Source organism: Channa argus, chromosome 20 (assembly GCF_033026475.1).
Source record: "Channa argus isolate prfri chromosome 20, Channa argus male v1.0, whole genome shotgun sequence".
NCBI classification, from domain to species: domain Eukaryota; kingdom Metazoa; phylum Chordata; class Actinopteri; order Anabantiformes; family Channidae; genus Channa; species Channa argus.
In genome coordinates, this window is record NC_090216.1 from 18266551 (window position 1) to 18288266 (window position 21716).

The 21716-nt window shown below is 40.8% G+C and overlaps 1 protein-coding gene across 14 annotated transcripts in view; it reads right to left on the reverse strand.

Annotated features, from left to right (window-relative positions):
- shisa6 (shisa family member 6) overlaps nucleotides 1-21716 on the reverse strand; it is a 76497-nt gene that overhangs the window by 3803 nt on the left and 50978 nt on the right. For 2 of the 14 annotated variants that reach the window (XM_067488843.1, XM_067488846.1), the window contains 4 exons: nucleotides 6903-6965; nucleotides 5887-5907; nucleotides 2270-2422; nucleotides 37-140 (listed from right to left, as the gene is read on the reverse strand). In XM_067488843.1, coding sequence (XP_067344944.1) covers nucleotides 37-140; nucleotides 2270-2422; nucleotides 5887-5907; nucleotides 6903-6965 — 341 coding nt within the window. The remainder of the gene's footprint in view (nucleotides 1-36; nucleotides 141-2269; nucleotides 2423-5886; nucleotides 5908-6902; nucleotides 6966-21716) is intronic. The other 12 variants (XM_067488850.1, XM_067488854.1, XM_067488853.1 and 9 more) reach the window with 8 other exon arrangements.

Below are 21716 nucleotides of genomic sequence, written 5' to 3' on the forward strand. Positions count from 1 at the left end.
GGCTACACCTATAAAACCTAGCACTTGAGTACCCACCTGGTCTTGACTTGTTTTGAGAACATGCAAAGGAAGAGTGCCTCTCGCTGCTAGGTCAGGCAAGTGGCGCTTCCGAGTGTAGTAGTCCTCCACTTCTTTATCTGCTGTGGAGGGGAATAAAAAAAAAAAAAGAACAGAAGCCAAAGGTGAAGATGAGATTCAGGGATGAAAGCAAAAAAAATGCTGGGAAGGTGTTAGAATGCAAGGGGAGAAATTGGATAAAGTGGGATTGGAGAACCCTGCACACAATGCAGAGAATAGTGCTGGCAGACCCTTCTGTATTTCACCTTTCCAAACACATGGAGGGGAATAGAAAATAGAGGCAGACAGAGGATTGCAGTCAGACAGTATTACATGCTAGGCACATAACATCCAGGCTTCTTTAGTGATTCAACAGGCAGTTGTGGCTGTGAGGGAAAACTTCTCAAAGGTCAAGTCGAAGTCCATAAAGAAACATTGTCATTTTATACAGATATAAATGGAAGCACGCAAGCACCTCATACGTATATACAGTACATGCTGAAAGCTAATTACATTATTGCACAAACATATGACAAGTGTTTAATGTCCTCGTGTAGAAGTTTAATGCTTATTCATGTGCACAAACAAGTACAACATGCATTCAGAAGCAGATCGAAAAGACAGGAGATACATTTCCAGAGACTGTACAGTGTAGGAGTTAATGTAGCATCAACTTCATGCAACGCGACACAAACCCATGCATTACATAAAGACTTGTGTTTGTTTAATAACCCACATAAAAACACACATAGTGATGCACACTTTGTTTTAAAAATGTAAACATTTAACCCTTTTTTTTTCACATAGGCATCAATGTCCGACCATCACGCTTTGTGACAAGTGAGCACTAATGTTATGTATATGGTAGAAATAACTAATGGGCAGCAGACCTCTCCACCATATTAAGAATATGAAGATGAGTATAGTTGGAGTCTGTCTTTTTAAATAATGGGGGCACCAGTGTTCACACCACCGGTCAAGATTACATTCCAAAATCCCCTTTAGCAGGAACCACGGGTGCTTGCTGCAAATCGATTCATTATGAGAGATAATAAAAATAGGATGTTCCTTTCTCAAGCATAACAGTCCTCAAGATCTGGGCAGGGCATTGCAAACTCATTAACCATATTACCATAGAGTGAATGAATAACTTGTGATGTATACTGTCCTGTCTGGGATGGAGTAAACGCTTTTCTTCAGTTTGATAGCAATTTGCATTAATGAGCAGTAGCATTCTTCTCTTTTATTATCCTGACAATGAAAATGCTGCTACATCTTTCTTCAACCACAATCCAACACATTCTGTCAGTGTGCAATGTGCTGTGGAAACAGAAAGAAAGTTGCGAAGACAAGTTGGGAGGACACTGCCTAAGGGTATTTTTTCCATTTTAACAGTGTTCTGTGGGCTACTGCCTCAACAACTGCAATTATCTTGGTTTGGTTTTACTACATATCAAAAACTATTATGTTAATGTCTTAAAAACATCCATAGGAATATGTTTTTGTTCTCCACCGAGGACTAGTAAATAACACTGCATCCTGAAACCCCCTTTTGCCATTTAGTTTGAAATGTTGCCCGGCAGCTATGAGTGGGAGCCTTGTGGAGTGAGCCCTGACGGGATGAGTTGTAGATTGCCATCCTTCACTTTGACTGCAAGCCAGCAGTGAAGTGGGGCGGTCATGATGAAATTACACGAGCCTTAAGAAATATTTGCATTCCACTTAGAGAATATCATGAGATGAGACCTCATTACACAGCAGAAACCTAGCGTAGTACCACTAAATCAATACTGAGCCAGGCCAGGCACAAGAACCAGCTTAATGTTCTAATACGCTCTGAGAGAAAAAGTGGTTGCTGCTTTTAAAGTGGAGACGAGGGAAGCATGGAATATCAGTGACTCATAGTTCCTTGAGATGACTAGGCTGATTTCACCGAGGATCAGAGTTGGGGAATTGGTATTTTCTAATTCTAATTCAAGGCCTTTTCCATCAACTGAAATGTTTGCTCAGTGGGGAGCTGCAGAAATTTCCAGACAATTCCGAAAGTGTCCTTTATTTACGGTTTAATCATTTTCACAGATGAAACACTTGTGGGCCACTCAATAAGTCCCAGTTAGGAGCCAGGACAACACAATCAATGCATTGTTTCAATCATGCAGGGCTTCAGGGCAGGGACCCTACTCTTGCATTAGTGCAGTAAACTTGGACCTACTGAGTTTCTTGAGGGATGAGAATCGGTTGAGATCGGCTTTGATGGCCGCCTCGTAGGAGGGCGGCAGGTGAGACAGGCTCTGGAAGGAGCGTGAGAAAGACAGGTCGTAGGGCTCCGTCTGCGAGGTCAGGATGCCACTTATCCGATTGTTTTCTGGAGACACATACATACATATACAGACACAAAAGAGGAAAAAATGGGCAGGCTGGCTTCTCCCGTACCCCAGCGCATCCCCGCCCAACCCGTGCCAGAATGAGACCCCGGTCAACCATCATGGAAGACCTCCTGCTGGAGTTGTAGTTATACAAACAGTTCCTGAAGGCAAACGTACTTTAACATATCCCATTGGTATAAAGTAAAAATCCATCGTCGGATTCATGAAAGGAAATATTTATACTGCAAGTGTATTCAGTTTAGCAGAGAGATGTGTAAATAATGTATTGTTGTTGTCAGGGCTGTAGCAGCTGAGGATACAGAGGACATGTCCTTAGTATTTTTTCTTTGAATGTGGAAGTTGTAACAACCTAGAGAATTTTATTTTTGTACAAATACTCATAAAGATGAGTTGGTCTTTTTTTAGCAGTCAGATTGGCTTTAACTTTACAAATGAGTTTCCATGACTTACTTGAAGCTGATTTGCTACTTGAAGTTAAATTACTGGCATATATAGTACAGTGAAGTTTAGAAATACTGACATTAGTGAAATTCATAGGATTATATAGTTAGAGCAGTGCATTTCCCCCAAGGAATAGACCCTAATATCTTAGTCTTACTGAACTACAGAACACACAGACCTTTGCAATTGTACCGTGAGCACAGAAATTGGTGATTTCTTGCCTCACAAACAATCTTTGGAACAAGTTTTCTTTTAGAAAATGTGTTTCTGCATGAATGTTAATTAGATTCGTACTTCTTAGTACTACACACTCAGTAGAAAACATACAATATATTTTGATACTATATTCTTATGTCTTCAAACTTCCTAGTGTATGAAGGCAGCAGTTGAGTACATCCCTAAAATGCATTATTGCTCTCTAAACTGGGTGATTGCCGATGTCTTTGTTTAGACATATTGGAGAAAATGAGTTCATTGAATGTGGATAATCCTAATGCACTGTATTTATATGAGGAAGATTTGGGGTTCAACACTAAAAACATCTGTAACTAGCAAAGGTCGTCATGTGGTGATGACCTGATTTTATTTTTTGTACACTGCTTTTTAACAAAACAGCAAATAAAAACTCGTAGAAACTTTTTAGCCTTAAGCTGTGTCCAAAATGTGGAAAATGATTTAACTGTACTGTTTTTGGGCAAGTGACTAAATTCAAACCACTGACATCAGGTTGATGTCCTGCCATTGTGGAATGGGCTTTGAAACCTCAGGCAGCACGATAGGTTTACAGACAATCTAATGGAGCTCTTCAAAATAGAAAATATTTAACGGACAACGTTTGGCTAGTCAAAAGTATTGTTTTAGGGTCAGTTGGCACCTGGGGATCAGGATCAGCTACGGCCCTGGTTGTTGCCTTTTTATACGCGCATGACCAGTTTCACTAAGCTGTCACATAACATCATTTGTTCAAGAAAGGTTTTCTTTACCTAAGTTGACTCTGCCAGTGAGTAGAGTGTATCTGCCTTTGACAAGTGTTTGCATATCGAAAACTCCAACTTGCTGGTGGCAGTGACAGGGGACTACAGGCAGTCACATCAGACACTCAGTGAGCGTTTGGTGGGGGACCGACTTGACAAGTGATGTGGTGGTTTGACAAAAGGAAACAGTGGCCCGAAGAAGAAAGGACAAAAAAAAAGAGACACCACACCAAACAACAGATGTGTGCTGGAGAGTGACCCTGCTCGTGACAGCGCTGTGATGTGATCTGGGACAGGGCAGGGAGCAATGCCTGGACAGGCTGTTGTTGATGAGATGTGATATGATGCCAGGAAGACGCAAGGGGCGGGGGGGGGGCGGTTTGGCTGGACCAAAGTCCTTTTTTATTCTCATTCTAGTCTTTCTCTATATCTCTGTTTGTCACACATGCATGCTTATAAACATCTGCAGTCTGTCCCATCTTCCTCACGCTGTCAGTCTTATCTATCCTACCATGCTGCCACCCACTTTCCTCCACTCTTTAATTCTTTCATGTCCATTCAGTATTCCCCTTTCTGTCATTTTCTTTGTCGCTCCTGCTTTATCTCCCTTTGTGAGCCGTGAGTCTGTCACGCAGTGCAGAGCATTGGGCATGGGTGCGGCTCTAGACCAGCCTCCAATGGGCAGATAAAAATAGGACTCTAGTAACTGCTGCAGGATGAGGAGAAGGTGAAAGAGGAGAAAAGCTAGAGATAAGAGAATGTAAAAGGGGGGAAGATGAGACTGAAATACAGGAAGGAAATTGAAGGGAAGCTTGACAGGGTAGGATGCAGAGCTTGATGACAGCAGAGGTCCTGCGGCTGCAGGAAGGGAGTCCAAAGCATGGGAATGATTTGTGAGTGGACTGTCTGCCACACTGCATCAATAAGGGGAAATCAATTCAGCTAACCACATGTCACATTCTATGTCAATTGTGGACACATTTTACTGCATCATCACAACGGTCAGAGCAACCGTGGCACAGGAGGTAGAATGGTTGTCCACCAAACCCAATGTTGTTAGGTCCGAAACCAGGGTCTTGTGGAATGTAAAGTAGTTATAAAGTGCTTTGGGTACCAAGGTACAAAAGCATTATATAAGTGTGGCCAAGTTTTAGCTGGTAGTAGAAGCAACTCTCCTTTTTTCCATGTGCTCTAATGCAGCTTAGAGCAACATAAATTCTTCTTGGTTTTTTTATATGTCACAATTTTTCATGGTTCTGCCCACAAAGCCATGTCTCTATTCTTACAAAAATCTATAACGGTATAAAAACTAGTGCCAATATTACTCACTAGTGCACAAAATACTAGTCCAAACACTAGTGTGGATTAAAACCACATACACATCTTATTGTAGAATTTGAAACAGGAAACAGGAAAAGTACACAGAAAAGAACACAAATTATATTTAAGCACATTAACATCTGCTGTGGTGTGTATTGTATTATTTGACCTTCTGGGATTCTGTGACTCTTGTTTATGATGGTCCTGAGAGTTAAGAGAACACGTGCAAATAGACAAAACACATGCAAATGAGGAAAATACCTTCACAAATTTGACAGCATTTAGGGGAAAAAAAGCATAGCAAAAAAAAAAACAACCCACAATAAGCTCAAATGTAGGTTTTCTAATTATTTTAACATTTAAATGTCAAGTTTAGTTCTGTTTTCTGTTTTTCCATCTCAGACACATTTCTGTTTTTGTATTTGCAGCACATTTCTGTATTAGGTTGTTTCTTTCCATGAGTTGCACCTGTTGTCATATCGTGACATTGCTTTAATTTGCCTGTGTTTTGTCGAGTTGCAGTTCACTGAACTCCCAGGGCCACCATACCCCACATGACATTCAAAAGAGCAGCTTCAACAAGGCTTCAACAAACAAACAGCAAGTTAAAGTGAGGAAAGGAAGAGACAAACGTGGGGGAGGGTTTGTGGTGCTGGAATGCAATGTAAGAGGTTCCACACAACAAAAAGTATGTATGTATGACTTACCACGCCTCAGTGATCGGTGAGCTACCAAAACCCAAGTAGAAAACAAAGATTTCAGAAACATGTTGATGAGGGGAAAAACTGAACTCACTACACAGACTTTCTAATTTTAAGTTCAGCAAGTCTCCCCTCAAACATAATTCAAATCAGCTTTGACTTCCTGAGGCATGTGATGTACACTTGTGTGTACGATTGCAAATTTTCTGCCCGTGATGTGCAGCTGTAGCTCCTAGTTGTTTCATTCGTGGGCTGCTGCGGGGTAGAGGAGTGGTCATAGCAGTGGGGTTTATCTTGAAAATGTTCTGTATGCTGAAATGTGAAGCCTTTCAGGGGCCCATGATCAAAGTCTTTGTGTTAGATGTGTTGTTGAAATTGATTTTTCATGTTTTCCATAGACCTCCAGGGCATTTCACTACAGTTGTCTTTCACTGGGTGTGTATGCGTGTGTGTCTATATATGTGTGAATTGTGACCCACAAACACAATTATGTGCATAAAGAAAGGGCCATAGTCCATATTAGCCTGAAATTTTTTTTCAAATTCAATCTTAAAACCAAAAGACATTAAATATTCAGTTTAGCCTCCTTTCTTTCGTTTTTTTTGTTTTTTTTATTATCCCTGCTGTCTCCAAAGCCTCCACCTCTACTCCTCTAATACAACTGCAAATTCTCACATCTGCCAATCTGCGAGCCCAGGCCTCAGGTTCCACACAAGAACATTTCTTGGCAAACTGCTGAATGACATCAATAATAAAAACCTTCCTGCATGAGGCACCAGTGATAAGTTTTGTTTTTGGCATAACGACCGGGACCATTTCAAGCTCTGTCAAGTGGAGGATGGGAAGACGCAATAGAACATAAAGTCGATCCTCAACCGATTGCTTTCCCTTTGTGAACGCAAAGATCAGAAGTGACTGCAGCCAAATTCAGGAGGACAATGTCAAGCACCATATTAAAGTAACCGCCCACTGAACTAACTGAGCTCACTTGTATTTCACCCTCTTCTACTAGTTCCTCTTACCATTCTTAGGTGTGCGTGTAGGGCTACCTAGAGCCACATGGTTATAGTTGTGCTGATGGGTACCTGCAATGACAAAAGCAATGAAAGATCTGTTCAGTGCCCATGAAGAATGCTCTGTTAGTAGTAGACTGTTAGTAGCGTGAAGGTAACAATTAAAGAGATACTTCACTGAAATGTTGTTAAAGTTTTCCTTTGGGGGGCATTTGGCGATATGATTTTTATGTAATTAGCTATATGCAGATTTATGGAGAGATGTTTTGCACATTTTCAATGAATTTTTATGGTATTTTATGGTACTCAGTCAGAATTACTGGCAAATTTATTTAGTGAGTGAAATATCCCTTTTATTTCCTCAAATTAAGGGAATGGACATAAAGAGAGGTGAGAGAGACTGTGGAATGAGTAAATCTAGAGGAGGTGGAGTCCTCAGCAAGCCTCAGCATTATCCTGCAAAACATGTTTGTATCAGCCAGAATCCAGTCCAAGGCTACAGTGGAAACATTAAAACAGGGTAAGCATACAATATTTATCACAGCTTGCCCTGGAATACCAGGCACTCACATTATTTGGACTGAGACTAAATGAGTCTATGCATTCATCATTAAAAAGATGCCTCGAATGTTCCAAATGCAAGAAAGCACCAGCAGAAATACATAATGAAAAAAAAAAACAAATTTATCATTGACAGAGCAAGTGTGTAACATTTAGCAGAAAAAAAAAGCTACAAATGAATAAAATACAAGCAAATTGAGAAATACACTTTATCATAACATGGAGCATATGCAAAAATACAGTTTTCTGCAAAGATAGAAAACAAACAAATAGTGAAAAGTTATTAATAGACCTTTTTTACATAAAACAAGTGTACTTGGGTAACCCCCATGTGACATTGCATCGGGTGCTGTTGTACTTTACACATGTGAACAGAGTTACAGTTCCTCTAGCTTCAACGTACAAGTTAACGTAGCCTGAACGTTATACATCATGTATGTTAATCTTTCTTACCTGCGGTGGGTGGGAAACATAATCAGGGTCCAGTTGAGAAGCGTCAGTGGCAGCTTTCACACTTACACTGGACAAAGAGGAGATCGTTTCCTCTGCGGCTAAATGGTTACCTTCCCTTTCATAGACATTCTCCTCTTTCTGTGGTGCAACAAATTTGTTCCACAAAAGCAGCTTGGGACAATGCTGCCTGCTTTAATATAAAGATCCAGTGAAGTGCTGACTGACATACGTGTTACCTCTTTGTACCTTGAAACCTTATTTGTCTCATCTAATCGCTTGTATCCATCTATTTTTTTTTTTGAGTTTTGGATTTTTTTGAAATGAGGGAAAGAACAAGTTTGTCTGTATTTGCAACAAATACAAACTTTTAGGTACGTTACAAAAGCTCAAGTTTTTAGATTCTGTAATTGTTCCTCTACATTTTGGCATCTTTTAGGTCATTGTCCACATTTTTACTGTGTAGTTAGTCTCAGCTTTTATTGTTCTTGTTTTTAGGAGTGAAACTGTTCCAATAAAGTGACTGGTCACTAATTGCTCAACATTATTCCACAGACACAGGCTACAGTTACATACATCGTGTGTATATGTTTGCTAAGACATTGGCTAAATCAACATTATAATGGATTTAATGTGTCGGTGTTATTTACAGCTGGTTGTGCTGCCTTCAAGTGCCCCACAAACAAATCAATTAATCAGTGTGTAACCAGGTTACAGATGGCTTTTAAAGGAAAGCTGATTACTTGAGTGTAATGTAAACAGGAAAGCTGGTTTCTGAAATCAGGTTAGGGGATTAAACAAACCTAGTTTCCCAGGTAGATTTCAGAGAACACAGATTTCTCTGCCATGTATACATGTGACCAGGTTTCTAATTACTCCACTAGTGCATGTGCTGAGCAAAAGGCTGCAGAGAGACTCTGGGGCAGTTAAAGGTTGAATGAAAGTAGGGATCAGTATCCTCTTTTTGAAATCAGTCTGAAAAAAAAATCCAATTGAAATTTAAACTAACAAAAAGTGCCCCCTAGAAGTCTTTCCACTGCTGACTACTTTTTATTAAGTTTGTGCTGTGTATTATCAGCTGTGTCTCTCCTCTCATTCCTCTTTCCCCTGGGCTGTCATTCTGCTTTCCCACTCTGCAAAGCCACAAACACATAAAAAGTCAGAAAGTTGTGTTTTCTATCACTATATAATTAAAAATCTGTGAACCAGTCTTTTAAAACAAGTCCGAAGTGGAGAAGAAAGGTTTCTCTTTTGCTTCATGTACACACAGATGGTTAACCAGGTTTCTTCAGTGCATGTAAGCTCCATCCCCTGATTACCAGAAAAAAACTGATTTCTTTGATTAACCCGGTTACTTAAATGCCGGTCACTGCGGAGTTAATTCAAGCTCCACTTACTAACTTTTTCCACCATAAAGTCTTCAGATATTTACTAGTGTCCGCTTAATAGTTGTGTTGATCCAGCTGATATACAAACTGTGCTCATGACCAAAGTTTCATAAATAAAGCTACAATATGCAAAGTCGGTCCCCTCTGCTCCACCAAATCTCCTAGTTTAGGGGCATCTGGCGTAAAAACCCGAATCAAGTTGCACAACACGTTCTGCTGCTGCGACAAGCCAAAAGCTGTTGATCTTAACATACTGTAGCTTTAGGTGACTCGAGAGCTGCAAAAGCCCCATTTGCTGCTGAAGGCCATTAGATGCAGGTGAAGCACCTTAAAATAGAAACTCCTTTCATTAGTCGACCTTGTTGTAAGATTAGACAGTGTTAGCTGTGAATTTTGCAGTGATTGACCAATTCTCAAATTTGGCACAGTATGTGTCTGAGATCATCAGTTTGATAGATTGTGTCTAAAAATGTCTATTTATGATATAAATGTTGTCCAAATGGTAAAGATTTTTCTTTCCTTTTGCTTGCAGTGTTTTTTTTTTTATAAGTTCCAGTCTTTTAAGCTCACACACACTAATCCCACCCTGGTCATTGTTCTATGTTCTCTTGCTCTTTGATGATGTCCTGTATATTTGAGGAGACCCAAATCAGCCATTACTGTCATCCATGGCGTTATCTGGGAAAGCAGAACCATTTTGATTTCCAACTCAGAGAGTAAACAACGGTTTCACCCAATCATCTATCCATCCCACTGTGCAGGAGTGTTTGCGGATGACAGGGAAATGTGATGCAGTGGTACAGTGCTCAGCTGGGCAGCGCAGTGTGGAGGTGCTTTAGATGAAAGATGGGACCTTTACTGAGCCCATTGCACTGAGGAAGTTGATGAATGACAGCTATTCACAGCAGTGTGTAGGGACGTGTGTATTTGTGAGCAGGGGTTTGTAAGTTTGTATGCGAGGAGGAGGCAGCAGTAGATGGAGACCCTGTTGTAGAGTGTTGCCATTGCGACGCGTTCATTTGCTGTCTGCTGCTGTGCCTGTTTAAAAATGCATTAGAGCCAACTGCTGAAACATCCATTTACATCTGTCACACAAGTAAAGGAGGAGAGAGAGGCATGGAGCGTCACATCATGGGTTTCAATATTTGCTCAAGGTATAGAGATAAATGGGTTTTGTCTTCTGTGCATTTCTTCACTGAGTTTCATGTGTTTCATAGAAATCCTTAAAACCAGCTCTCAAGGAGAAAGTGATTCATGCTGCATTGTGCGAACAGTACATGTATATCTGCTTCGCTACCAAGAGTAATTTAATCTATCATTTTAATGTTAAGTGGATGGCAGATGGTGGTAATTTTGTGAATTTAAATGAATTTTCAAAGCAACACAAATGATGTCCTTTCCCAAATAATAGTGATGATACTTAATACCTAATACAGAAGCTGCGAACTGGTCGCCTACGACTGCTCAATTAAACTGATTGCACAAAAGAAGCCTTTTTCTCACACAAGACCAATGTGAAAATATTAAAAAACCTACAGGTATAATTTCAGATACTTGCAGATGACCTGCCACAAATCAGTCAGCACTTTGATTATAAACCAGTGCAACAACAACACCAGTGTTCTTTGTAAATAGCATTACTGAGCATAGCAAGGTTAAAATTTTTTGCCAGTTTGGTTCCCAAGCAGGTTTTCTGATGAGTACTAAAATGCTATTGAATTACTTACCCTAACTTTGTTTTAACAGACATGGAGGCCAACGTTAGGCACAAAGATGGTCCATACCATCACCTACAATGGTGCTACAATGGTGAATAGGTTCACACTATTTCTTGACCCAGAAGATGCAAAAACACTGATTTAAAACTGAGCAAACAAAGCCACAACAAAATGTTCTTGCTTGGCAAATAACACAGGGCTCTTTTCTGTACAGTTGATTAGCTGCTTTCAACAATAAAATACAACTGTGGCCCTCGTACAACTCCGTACCAGATGATGAAAAGAGCCTTTAGCAGATGAGTGGTAGAATGTTTTGCACAAAGCAAAGCACCAAGTTGAAACCATCTCTGCTAAATCCACCTAGTGTGTTTTGTGGTTTTTGCTTTAGGTTTAGGCTACTGACACACTTGGCTGTGTGAAAGGTCAGCCATCATCAGACCATCATACAGTAAGTCACAAGTACAAGGATATGTGTATAATTAATGACTGTTGTTAGTGCATTTCCCTGATATGCAGTAAACAACAGGCAGGTCACTACATTTTAGTTTTAAAAACTAATCCACTAATGGTAAAACACCACTTGTGCAACAATAGACAAACCTCGTGAAAAGTAAAAGCTAGAACCAGCCATTGAAATCCCCCAGATTTCATCATGTGTACAGTGGTAGTAACCTGTTGAAAATCACCACATCTTTCAGTTTTTCACTTAAAAGGTACAGAGAGAGGTCCCAGACATGGAGTAATACTATGCAATGTTCTTGAACTTTCAGAAGTTTTATTTCAGACTGGTGATTTCCACTCAAAGTGTGGTCTGAGGGGTCCAGAGGGACAGGTCGAACTCAGCAACCGACTGAGAAGAAGCAGAAGTCTGTAGCTCATTAAGAGCCTGGACAGCCATGTTCAGTGATCCCTCTGTAATCTGGGGACCAATTAACCGTATTCAAGGAAGAGTCCCAACACACCCAGCATCTCCAACCTCTCAGAGCCATGAGGCTGCTTATCGGCTCAGAACACCCCACCGCACCATCAGCCTTCTCCAACTTTTTTAGGCTGACATTGCAAAACAACCTTCCACACACTTGTGTTATGATGTACCAGCTCAAAATGCTACTTGTGAGTGATGAAGGGAGCTTACGGTGGAGGCTGAGAACCTCCAACTCTGGATGCACTGCTGTCCATTAGTTATTACCTTCAGCTCCTTAAATTGGCAAACAGAAATGTTGTGAAGCCAGGGCTGCTGTGTAATCACGCAGCAGCTTGATTATTTGTGATTGATGTGCTCTCCAGACTGTTGGGTTAAACTGGGTCTCTATCTAAATTGCTAAATGTATGTTTTTCTATCAGTATGTTGATGATGCAGCTGTGTGTTTGTCAGATGGTGTCAGTCAGATTTAGTGGCTGAATCAACCATATATCTGTGATCACTGGGTTACAGAGGCTGGTATTAGACACTTTCTTCTAGATGTAGTTGCCCTCACCTTGGCAAGATTACTCACTTTAAATTCCCCTTTGCTTATAACACGGGAGAATACCTTGTTGGTGGGTTTGCATAATTGCATCCAGATGGTGCACAAGTGACTCAATAATCTGACATTTGGCGTGGCATTTTCTTTCACATCATACTTCCAAGCATTACATCCACATGCAGCGCACAGGGAGAGCCAAGAGGAGGCATGCTGTGCTGACCACAAAACACCTTCAACCCCCTGCCAAGGTTAAATAAGCATTTGCAGAATCGATTGTGGTCCCGTGCTCGATGGTTCTGTGGAAACCATGAGAACATGGATTTATCAGAATTTGCATTCTGTTAAACAGCTGAACAGCCACGTAATGATATCCAGGCAGCTCTCTCGTGATAGCTGCTCTGAGTGTGTGTGGCCAGAATCTCTTGTATTTCTATGAATAGTGTAGATATGGTTAGACAGGAGATGAGTTAAATGGGACACTGCCAAACAGTCATGTCTGTGAGAGAATGAGATGGGTGGAAAATAGCTGACAAACAAACAAGGTCAGAGTGTTTGGCTAAACTGAAACAGTGGAACCTTCCAGTGGTGAGTTTCCTATCGGATGTCAGACCTAAACACCACATCCCTGCTTTGGGCTGCATACAAGCATCTTTTAAAAAAAATACAAATAAACCATTAATTTAATGGTGAGACATCTGTTCACTGTGTTGGTTCAATGTGTAGATATTAGGCATTTAACCGTAACCATAACATAACTCTAAACTGCTTGACCTTATCTAGTCTTCAACCATATTTTATAGGCAGTATCCATGTTTCCCTAATCGTAGATGTCCCAAAGTTGGCAGATGTATAAATTATGGGGAGAAAAAAACTTCGAAAATGTTATGAACATGAAATGCATGAGACAGGGTTTGGAAGAATATTATGAAAAAACTACCACAGAAAATACTATCCACCCCCAACCTCAAGTAGAATTACACCTTTGGGTTTGGGCCTCCACCAATGCAGTCAGGTCTTAGTTTACATGTCTGTCCACACTCATATTCTAATCTGTCCACACTGTTTGTTCCAGAGGTAATGACATTCCCTCAACCCATTCCTGGGATATTATGTTGATGAGAATGGGGCAGACTAGGCTTACAGTGATCTTGATCTTTGAAAAAAATCTATTCAATTCATCATTGAGTTCAAGGTGATGTTTGTTCCAAATTTGCAGAAATTCTCTTAAGGTTGTCCTGAGATATTGCGTTCTAAAGGACAGGATGGTCAGACAATCTGAAAACATAAAGCCTCTAGCCACAGCTATCACAGGAGAAGAGCTTTAAGAATATGTATGTATTCTTCCAGTACAGGGGTCTCCAACACATCGCTCACGAGCCACTTTCCAAGTAGCTTCCCAAAGGGCAACATAAATATGAAAACTTGATTAGTCAATTTGAATGGTCACTCTGTCTCGCCCACCCTTGATGAGCCAGTGGAAATCAGTGTTGCCAACGTAGCGACTTTGGTGCTAGATTTAGTGTATTTAGAACCTTTTAGCGACTCTGTTCAAAAGAACAACTAGTGACAAATCTTGTGACTTTTTCTGGTGCTATTGGAGACTTTTGAAGACTTTGACATGAAAGCACAATGAACAGTGGGAGCTGCCATAGGCATTTGGGAAATTGATGAAATAGAGCACTCAGAGGGGGCCTGGTGGCTCAGTGGTAGATCATTGGATTGGGATGCAGAAGGGCACCGGTGTATGTCCCACCAAAAGCACAAACCTGTTCCACCATCTTTAAAATGGATATTGTAAGTAGATATGGAGAAACATAGGCAAGACTTCAAAACACTGACCAAGCAGACAGACCAACAACTTAATGGAAACCCTACAGGCTTAGTATCTCTGAACAACACAGAGGAAGTAGGGGGTCGGAGGGTGGGAGGAGACAGTAAGCAAAGGGCCGGGGAACCAAGAATTCGGTGGACAAAGGATAAAGTGAGACAGCAAGCAGATAAGAGACGGAAAAGTATGAGAAAGAGAAACGGCAACACAGGCCAGTGATCACAAGGCAGCCCTCCACCCCTACATCCCCCCACCTCCCACCAGATTCTTAGCTCTCTGCTCCACTCTCCTCATAATATCTCTCTCTAAAACCAACAGCCCCGCCATCGTATTAGCTCTGCCAAGCGGAGCTACTGGAGTTATGAAAGGCCCAGAGGAGGCAGAGGTGGAGGTGGGGGTGGGGGGAGCAGGGGCTACAGAGTGCATTCATTGTGCACGTCTACGTTTGTGTGCAAAATGTGTGTGACAGGTATGAATGCGCATGTCTCTGTCCCAGTGGCTCTGTTGACAGCCTGCTGCTACCAACACGTCCCTGCCCTCCTCTCGCAGCGAAGAAAGCGGCAAAAAAAGCAAAGCCACTGTGGGCTTGACATTTAACAACTGACAAAGAGTGTTCACATTTAATCGCTAAATGTTAACTGCCATAAGAGCCCCACTCACTTACTCAGTTAGGAGGCGACCAAGCTTTAGACCCCTGGATAGAAGTAGCTCCCACCTCCTCTTTGATGTCACGGGTAGAACAGAAAGCTTAATTCTGAACTGCAGCACTGGTGATAATGCTAATGCTTATATTTAGAGCGCTGCTATTTTCAGCTTCCACTGCTCAGTCTTAACTGATGGCTACAGTGAGTCAGAGTTTGGACGGGGGCTCCAAACATGGATTTACCCTGACAAAAGACTTAACCTTTTAAGTAAAAGTGTGTTCTTCTGCATTTGTTGCTCTCCGGATTCGAACCTATAGCCAGAAAAGTGTGAGTGATTAACTTAACTAGCAACATGACAACAAAAGACAAAGTTCAGAAACTTCAGCAACAAATCAACCCTGCCGGCCTTAGGAAAGCTAGAGTCATGAATGTAAAGCATGTTTGGATTTCTAGGTACCAAAAGGCGTCACAATTGTAAAAATTTGTAAGAAATTATACTGACGAGTCAACACTTACCTACATAAAAATCTAAACTTGGTAAAATTCTGATTCTAAAATCAAAAATTACTTAGCTCAAACATACAATTGTACAATAATAAGACTGAAATGACCGTAAAGAACTTGAATTCATTTATGAACTCAACATACAGAATATTCGGACTCCTTATTACTGCGGTAAGTGTATTGTGTCACTTCCTGTTTCTGCACGCTCTTGGGTTTCTATGGAAGGACTGTAATTACAGCTCTCATTTTACTTAAATAAGTGAATAAGTTCACACAACAACTAATACTTGAGTCGTTACATACACTTTTTATTACACAAGCACTTGATCTTGTTAAACATAACCAGCTAACGTTTATTAATTCCACACTTTTTTCCTATTTTAGCTTCGCTAGCTTAGCAGTTATCCATTAGCAATGGCTTCTCTGTCTCCCTCTGTCTCTCCTTCTCTCTCTAGCTCGGCGTTTCTCATGTTCAGTTTTTCCTCTGCCTCCTTTAGTGATAATGGTTTATGTAATAAGTGTAAGCTTTTTGCAGCTTTGGAGAAGAGGCTCACTGAATTGGAAACGCGGCTTCGCACCATGGAAAATAATCCAGCTAGTCAGGCCCCGGTAGCTGGTGCGGGCCGACCTAGCGTAGCCCCTGCTAGCTGTCCCCCGGCAGTTCCCGAGCAGCCGGGAAGCCAGTCCGGCTGGGTGACGGTTCGTAAGAGATCTAATGCTAAACAGACGCCCGAGGTTCACCACCAGTCGGTTCATGTTTCTAATCGATTTTCCCCACTCAGCGACACACCCGCTGAGAAACCAACTCTGGTAATTGGCAGCTCCATAGTCAGAAACGTGAAGTTAGAGACTCCAGCGGCCGTAGTCAAATGTCTTCCTGGGGCCAGAGCGGGCGACGTTGAATCATATTTGAAACTCCTGGCTAAGGATAAACGTAAATACAGTAATATTATTATTCACGTGGGAGTTAATGACGCCCGATTACGTAAATCGGAGGTCACTAAAATGAATGTTGAATCGGTGTGTAACTTTGCAAAAACAATGTCGGACTCCGTAATTTTCTCTGGTCCCCTGCCAAATGTGACCAGTGACGACATGTGCACCCGCATGTCGTCATTCAACCGCTGGCTGTCTAGGTGGTGTCCAGCAAACGATGTGGGCTACATAGACGATTGGAAACGTTTTTGGGGAAAACCTAGGCTGATTAGGAGAGATGGCATCCATCCTACTTTAGATGGTGCAGCTTTCTTATCCAGAAATATGGCTGGTTTTATTAAACAACCAAAAGTATGACAATCCAGAGTTGAGCCTAGGATGCAGAGATCCAGTCCTACACACCTCTCTGCAGTGTCCTTACAACCGTCACCCCCCCACAACTCCCACATTCCTATAGAGACTGTGTCTGTTCCCCGACCTAAATTACATAAAGTAAATATGACAACAAGAGGAGTTAATCATAATAACCTAATAAAAGTTAAGACTACTCCTCTTACAGAACAAAACCCCAAAACTATTAAATGTGGATTATTAAATATCAGATCTCTCTTCTAAATCTCTGTTAGTAAATGACTTAATAAGTGATCATCAATTAGATTTCTCTCACTGAAACTTGGTTGCAGCAGGAAGAATATGTCAGTTTAAATGAGTCATATTACTGATCATGTTCCTAGAAGCACAGGCCGAGGTGGAGGAGTTGCAGCAATCTTCCATTCTAGCTTATCAATAAACCCTAGACCTAAACATAGTTATAACTCATTTGAGAGTCTTACTCTTAGCCTTTCACACCCAAACTGGAAAACTCAAAAACCACTATTATTTGTTATCGTGTACCATCCTCCAGTCCCTTATTCAGAGTTTTTCTATCTGATTTAGTGCTTAGTACAGATAAAGTCATTATAGTGGGTGACTTTAACATTCATGTAGATGCTGACAGTAACTGCCTGAGCACTGCGTTTAATTCATTATTAGATTCAATTGGTTTTTCCCAAAATGTAAATAAACCCACTCACTGTTTTAGTCACACGTTAGACCTTGTCCTTACATATGGAACTGAAGCAGATAATTTAACAATAGTTCCGCACAACTCTCTTCTGTCTGACCATTTTCTAATAACATTTGAATTTACGGACTATGCAATCGTTAGGGAAAAATTCCTGAAAAAACAGTTTAAAAATGTACAAAAAATGCCAGAACAACATATTATTCATCATTAATAGAAGAAAACAAGAACGACCCCCGGTTTCTGTTCAGCACTGTAGCCAGACTGACTAAGAGCCATAGTTCTGTTGAGCCTAATATTCCCTTAACTTTGAGCAGCAATGACTTCATGACCTTCTTTATGAATAAAATTGTAGCTATTAGAGAAAGAATTCAACAGATCCTCCCCCTAAATATTACAGATAGATCTTCATGTACAGCAGTGCTAGAGTCATCGATAAGGCCCCAATCCCTGTTAGACTGCTTTTTACCCATAGATCTCTCTGAGCTAACTTCAATTATTACCTCATCTAAACCAACAACCTGTCTGCTAGACCCTATTCCAACTAAGCTGCTCAAGGAAGCTTTACCCTTAATAGATACGTTCATATTAGATATCATAAATCTATTTTTAGAAGCAGACTATGTACCACAGGCCTATAAGGTAGCTGTAATTAAACCATTACTTAAAAAACCCTGTCTTGACCCAGGTGTTTTAGCCAATTACAGACCAATATCTAATCTCCCCTTTATTTCTAAAATAATTGAAAAAGTAGTCGCAAAACAATTATGTGATCACCTTCATAGGAATAATTTGTATAAAGACTTTCAGTCAGGAGTTCATCATAGTACAGAAACAGCAATGGAAAAAGTCACCAACGATCTTCTCATGGTCTCAGATAATGGACTCATCTCTATACTCTGTTAGATCTTAGTGCTGCATTCGATACCATTGATCACAACATTTTATTACAGAGACTAGAACATGAAATTGGGATTAAAGGAACTGCACTAGGTTGGTTTAAATCTTATTTATCTGATAGATTTCAATTTGTTCATGTTAATGATGAATCCTCCATGCACACAAAGGTTAGCTATGGAGTTCCACAAGGTTCTGTGTTAGGACCAATACTTTTTACTTTATATTTGTCTCCTTTAGGCAACATTATTGGAAAACACTCCATTAATTTCCACTGCTATGATGATGATACCCAGCTATATTTATCTATGGAACCAGATGAAAATAATCAGTTAATAAAGATTCAAGTCTACAAGACACAAAGGCCTGGATGTCCTATAATTTTGTACTTCTAAACTCAGACAAAACTGAAGTCATAGTATTTGGGCCCAAAAATCTCAGAGATATGATGTCCAACCATATTGTTACTCTAGATGGCATAAGTCTGGCCTCCAGTACTACTGCAAGGATCCTTGGAGTTATTTATGCCCAGGATTTGTCCTTTACCTCACATATAAAACAAATCTCTAGAACAGCCTTCTTCCACCTACGGAACATTGCCAAAATTAGGAGCATCCTGTCTCAAAGTGATGTCGAAAAACTGGTCCATGCATTTGTTACTTCTAGGTTGGACTACTGTAATTCCCTACTTTCAGGATGCCCCAGTAACTCCCTAAACAGCCTGCAATTAATCCAAAATGCTGCAGCAAGAGTGCTGACTGGAACTAACAAGACACATCAGATTTCCCCTTCACTAGCTTCTCTCCATTGGCTTCCCATTAAATCTAGAATAGAATTTAAAACCCTGCTTCTTACATATAAAGCTCTGAATGGTCAGGCTCCATCATATATAGAAGACCTCATAGCACCATATCATCCCAGTAGACCACTTCGTTCTCAGAATGCAGGCCTACTTATGGTTCCAGAATTTCCAAAGGTAGAATGGGAGGCAGAGCCTTTAGCTATCAAGCTCCTCTCCAGTGGAACCAGCTCCCAGTTAAGATTCGGTAATAGTATATAGTTATATTGTAGTTAGTTATAGTTATGCTGCTATAGGCTTAGACTGCTGGGGGACCCCCCTCCTCCTCTCCCTTTCTCCTCTTCTCTCACTTAAAAATTGTAACTACCGTATGAGATTAACTCTGTGTGTTTTCTCCTGTAGTTGTCTTTCTCCTTCTCTTTCTCCCTCTCGCTGTCTCTCTTTGCAGGTGTCCTTTTGAAGCTTTGTGCTTTCCAGTGTGCAAATACTGGTCCTACCAACCTGCCCGATGTTTTGTTGTTGCTTTCGTTGCTCTATCTTTCTTTTCTCTCTTCACTTCCCACTCACCCCAACCGGTCAAGGCAGATGGCCGTCCACCCTGACCCTGGTTCTGCTGGAGGTTTCTTCCGTTAAAGGTAGTTTTTCCTCTCCACTGGTGCCTATGGCTTGTTCCAGGGGGAATTGTTGGGTTCTCTCTATACATATTTATAGTCTTGACTTGATTCTGTAAATTGCCTTGAGATGACGTTGTGAATTGGTGCTATATAAATAAAGTTGAATTGAATTGAATTGAATTGAATTGAATTGAATTAAAATCTACATTGTGTTCACGAAAACGTGTATCTGTGATCTACTGAACTGAGAGGAAGCGGAGAAGTGAGCTGTGTTTCTGTCTGTCACAGTGTCTTAGCTGATGACGTATAACTGTCCAAATTCCATATACAGTTGTTTGGAATCTAGGTGTACAAGATTGGGGTTCTGTGGGCAGAAACAATGTCTGATGATGTCTGTACAAAGGCAACGCTAACAAGACTGAAACTAATGAGCTATGTGGGTTGGTCCTCCACCGGTAACCACAGCTACTCATGAACGTCATCATCGTCTGTCTCCATCTGATCACAGACAATTAAGTCGTGGTTTTCTAATGCCCCTAACACAAATTTTATTGAGGATTTAGATTTTTTTCCTTGCTGTGGGGGCATCGAAATTTAGTCCAGAATTTTAATAGAAATTCCAGAAACGAAATATTAAGTAATACATGTTTCCATTCAGGAACTGAGCTAAATCTGAGATATTGGCAGTTTGGAGCTGTGTTTCTTGGTGACCAATATTTGCTCTACTTTTAGCTCTTTAATTTGACTTTTACTACCACTGCACTATGCTCCCCAGCTGCAGCAACATATGTTTTGAATTGGATACAAATGAATTGCCCAGCAGAAATACTTTCATTATGATTATGGATTCATAGATAACTCCATTAAGGGGAATAAGCATAGAGCTGCATGCTGCTAAGTCCCTGTGTTCTTCTAAGTGCAGTGAAGTCCCAGTGTAGACTGTTTCTATCCACATTGCTGGTAAGTATCTGCTCTTTAACTCATAACTCACAATCACCCCCTAGACACCTAAGGCCAAGCAGTTACTTGACATGTCACTGGCTCTCCAGTTTGACAGATGTGTCATGATAGTCTCAGCAGGGATAGGGAAGGCCAGAAGGTGGAGATCGGCTTCATATCCAGTTCATTATGAAATGTGATAGACAATGAACCCACTGTGGACTGTTGTGACCCCATGTGTTAAAAGACAATAAAATCAATTTTATTGAAGTAGTGCTTCATGATGTTCCTACAGAACCTGTCAGTTTTCGCTCACTGCAAGCAGAGGTCACACACTGGCTTTGAAAATAATGGTCTTTTCCCCAAATAAAACCATATGACATTGGTGTCTGGTGTCACATTGTAGGGATAATATTGAAGTAAACAAGTCATTTCTCAGTTGAACAGTTGACTGACGTACCAACCGACTCCATTTGCAGGCTGTTGAAAAGCAGACTTCCTTTGTGAGGAGGCGGAGGACGAGGTAGAGGTAGAAGAGGAAGAGGAGGGTCCGTATATTGTAAGCAAGGATAAGCACAGATTTATCTGATGTCTTCTTAAAATAGAAGAAGTAACATCATCAAAAACTGCCTTTACCCGTGCCTTTATAGACCAGCCCTCCTCCCCACTGAGACGGACACAGTCGAAGACCACGCACACCATAAAGGTTAGGACATTCATTTCAGTAAAGTGGACAGGACAGAAAAAAGCTGCAGTGAAACTGTTTAAAACAGAGATTTCAAAGGGCAGGAATTAAAACAGAGGAGTAAAATGGGACCAGTTGGGTTTTAAGGCACCACACAATTAAAAAAGCTACAATGTGGGCCAGCTGCAACAAACATCAAGAGGCAGAAAGGATTCTCGTTTACCCACACTGTGCCCTAGTTTGGCTAGTTTTTTTAAAAATTTAAATAGATCCAAACTTTACTTACAGAATGGAGTTTTAAATTGAAAGCAATTAAAATCACCTCTGGAAT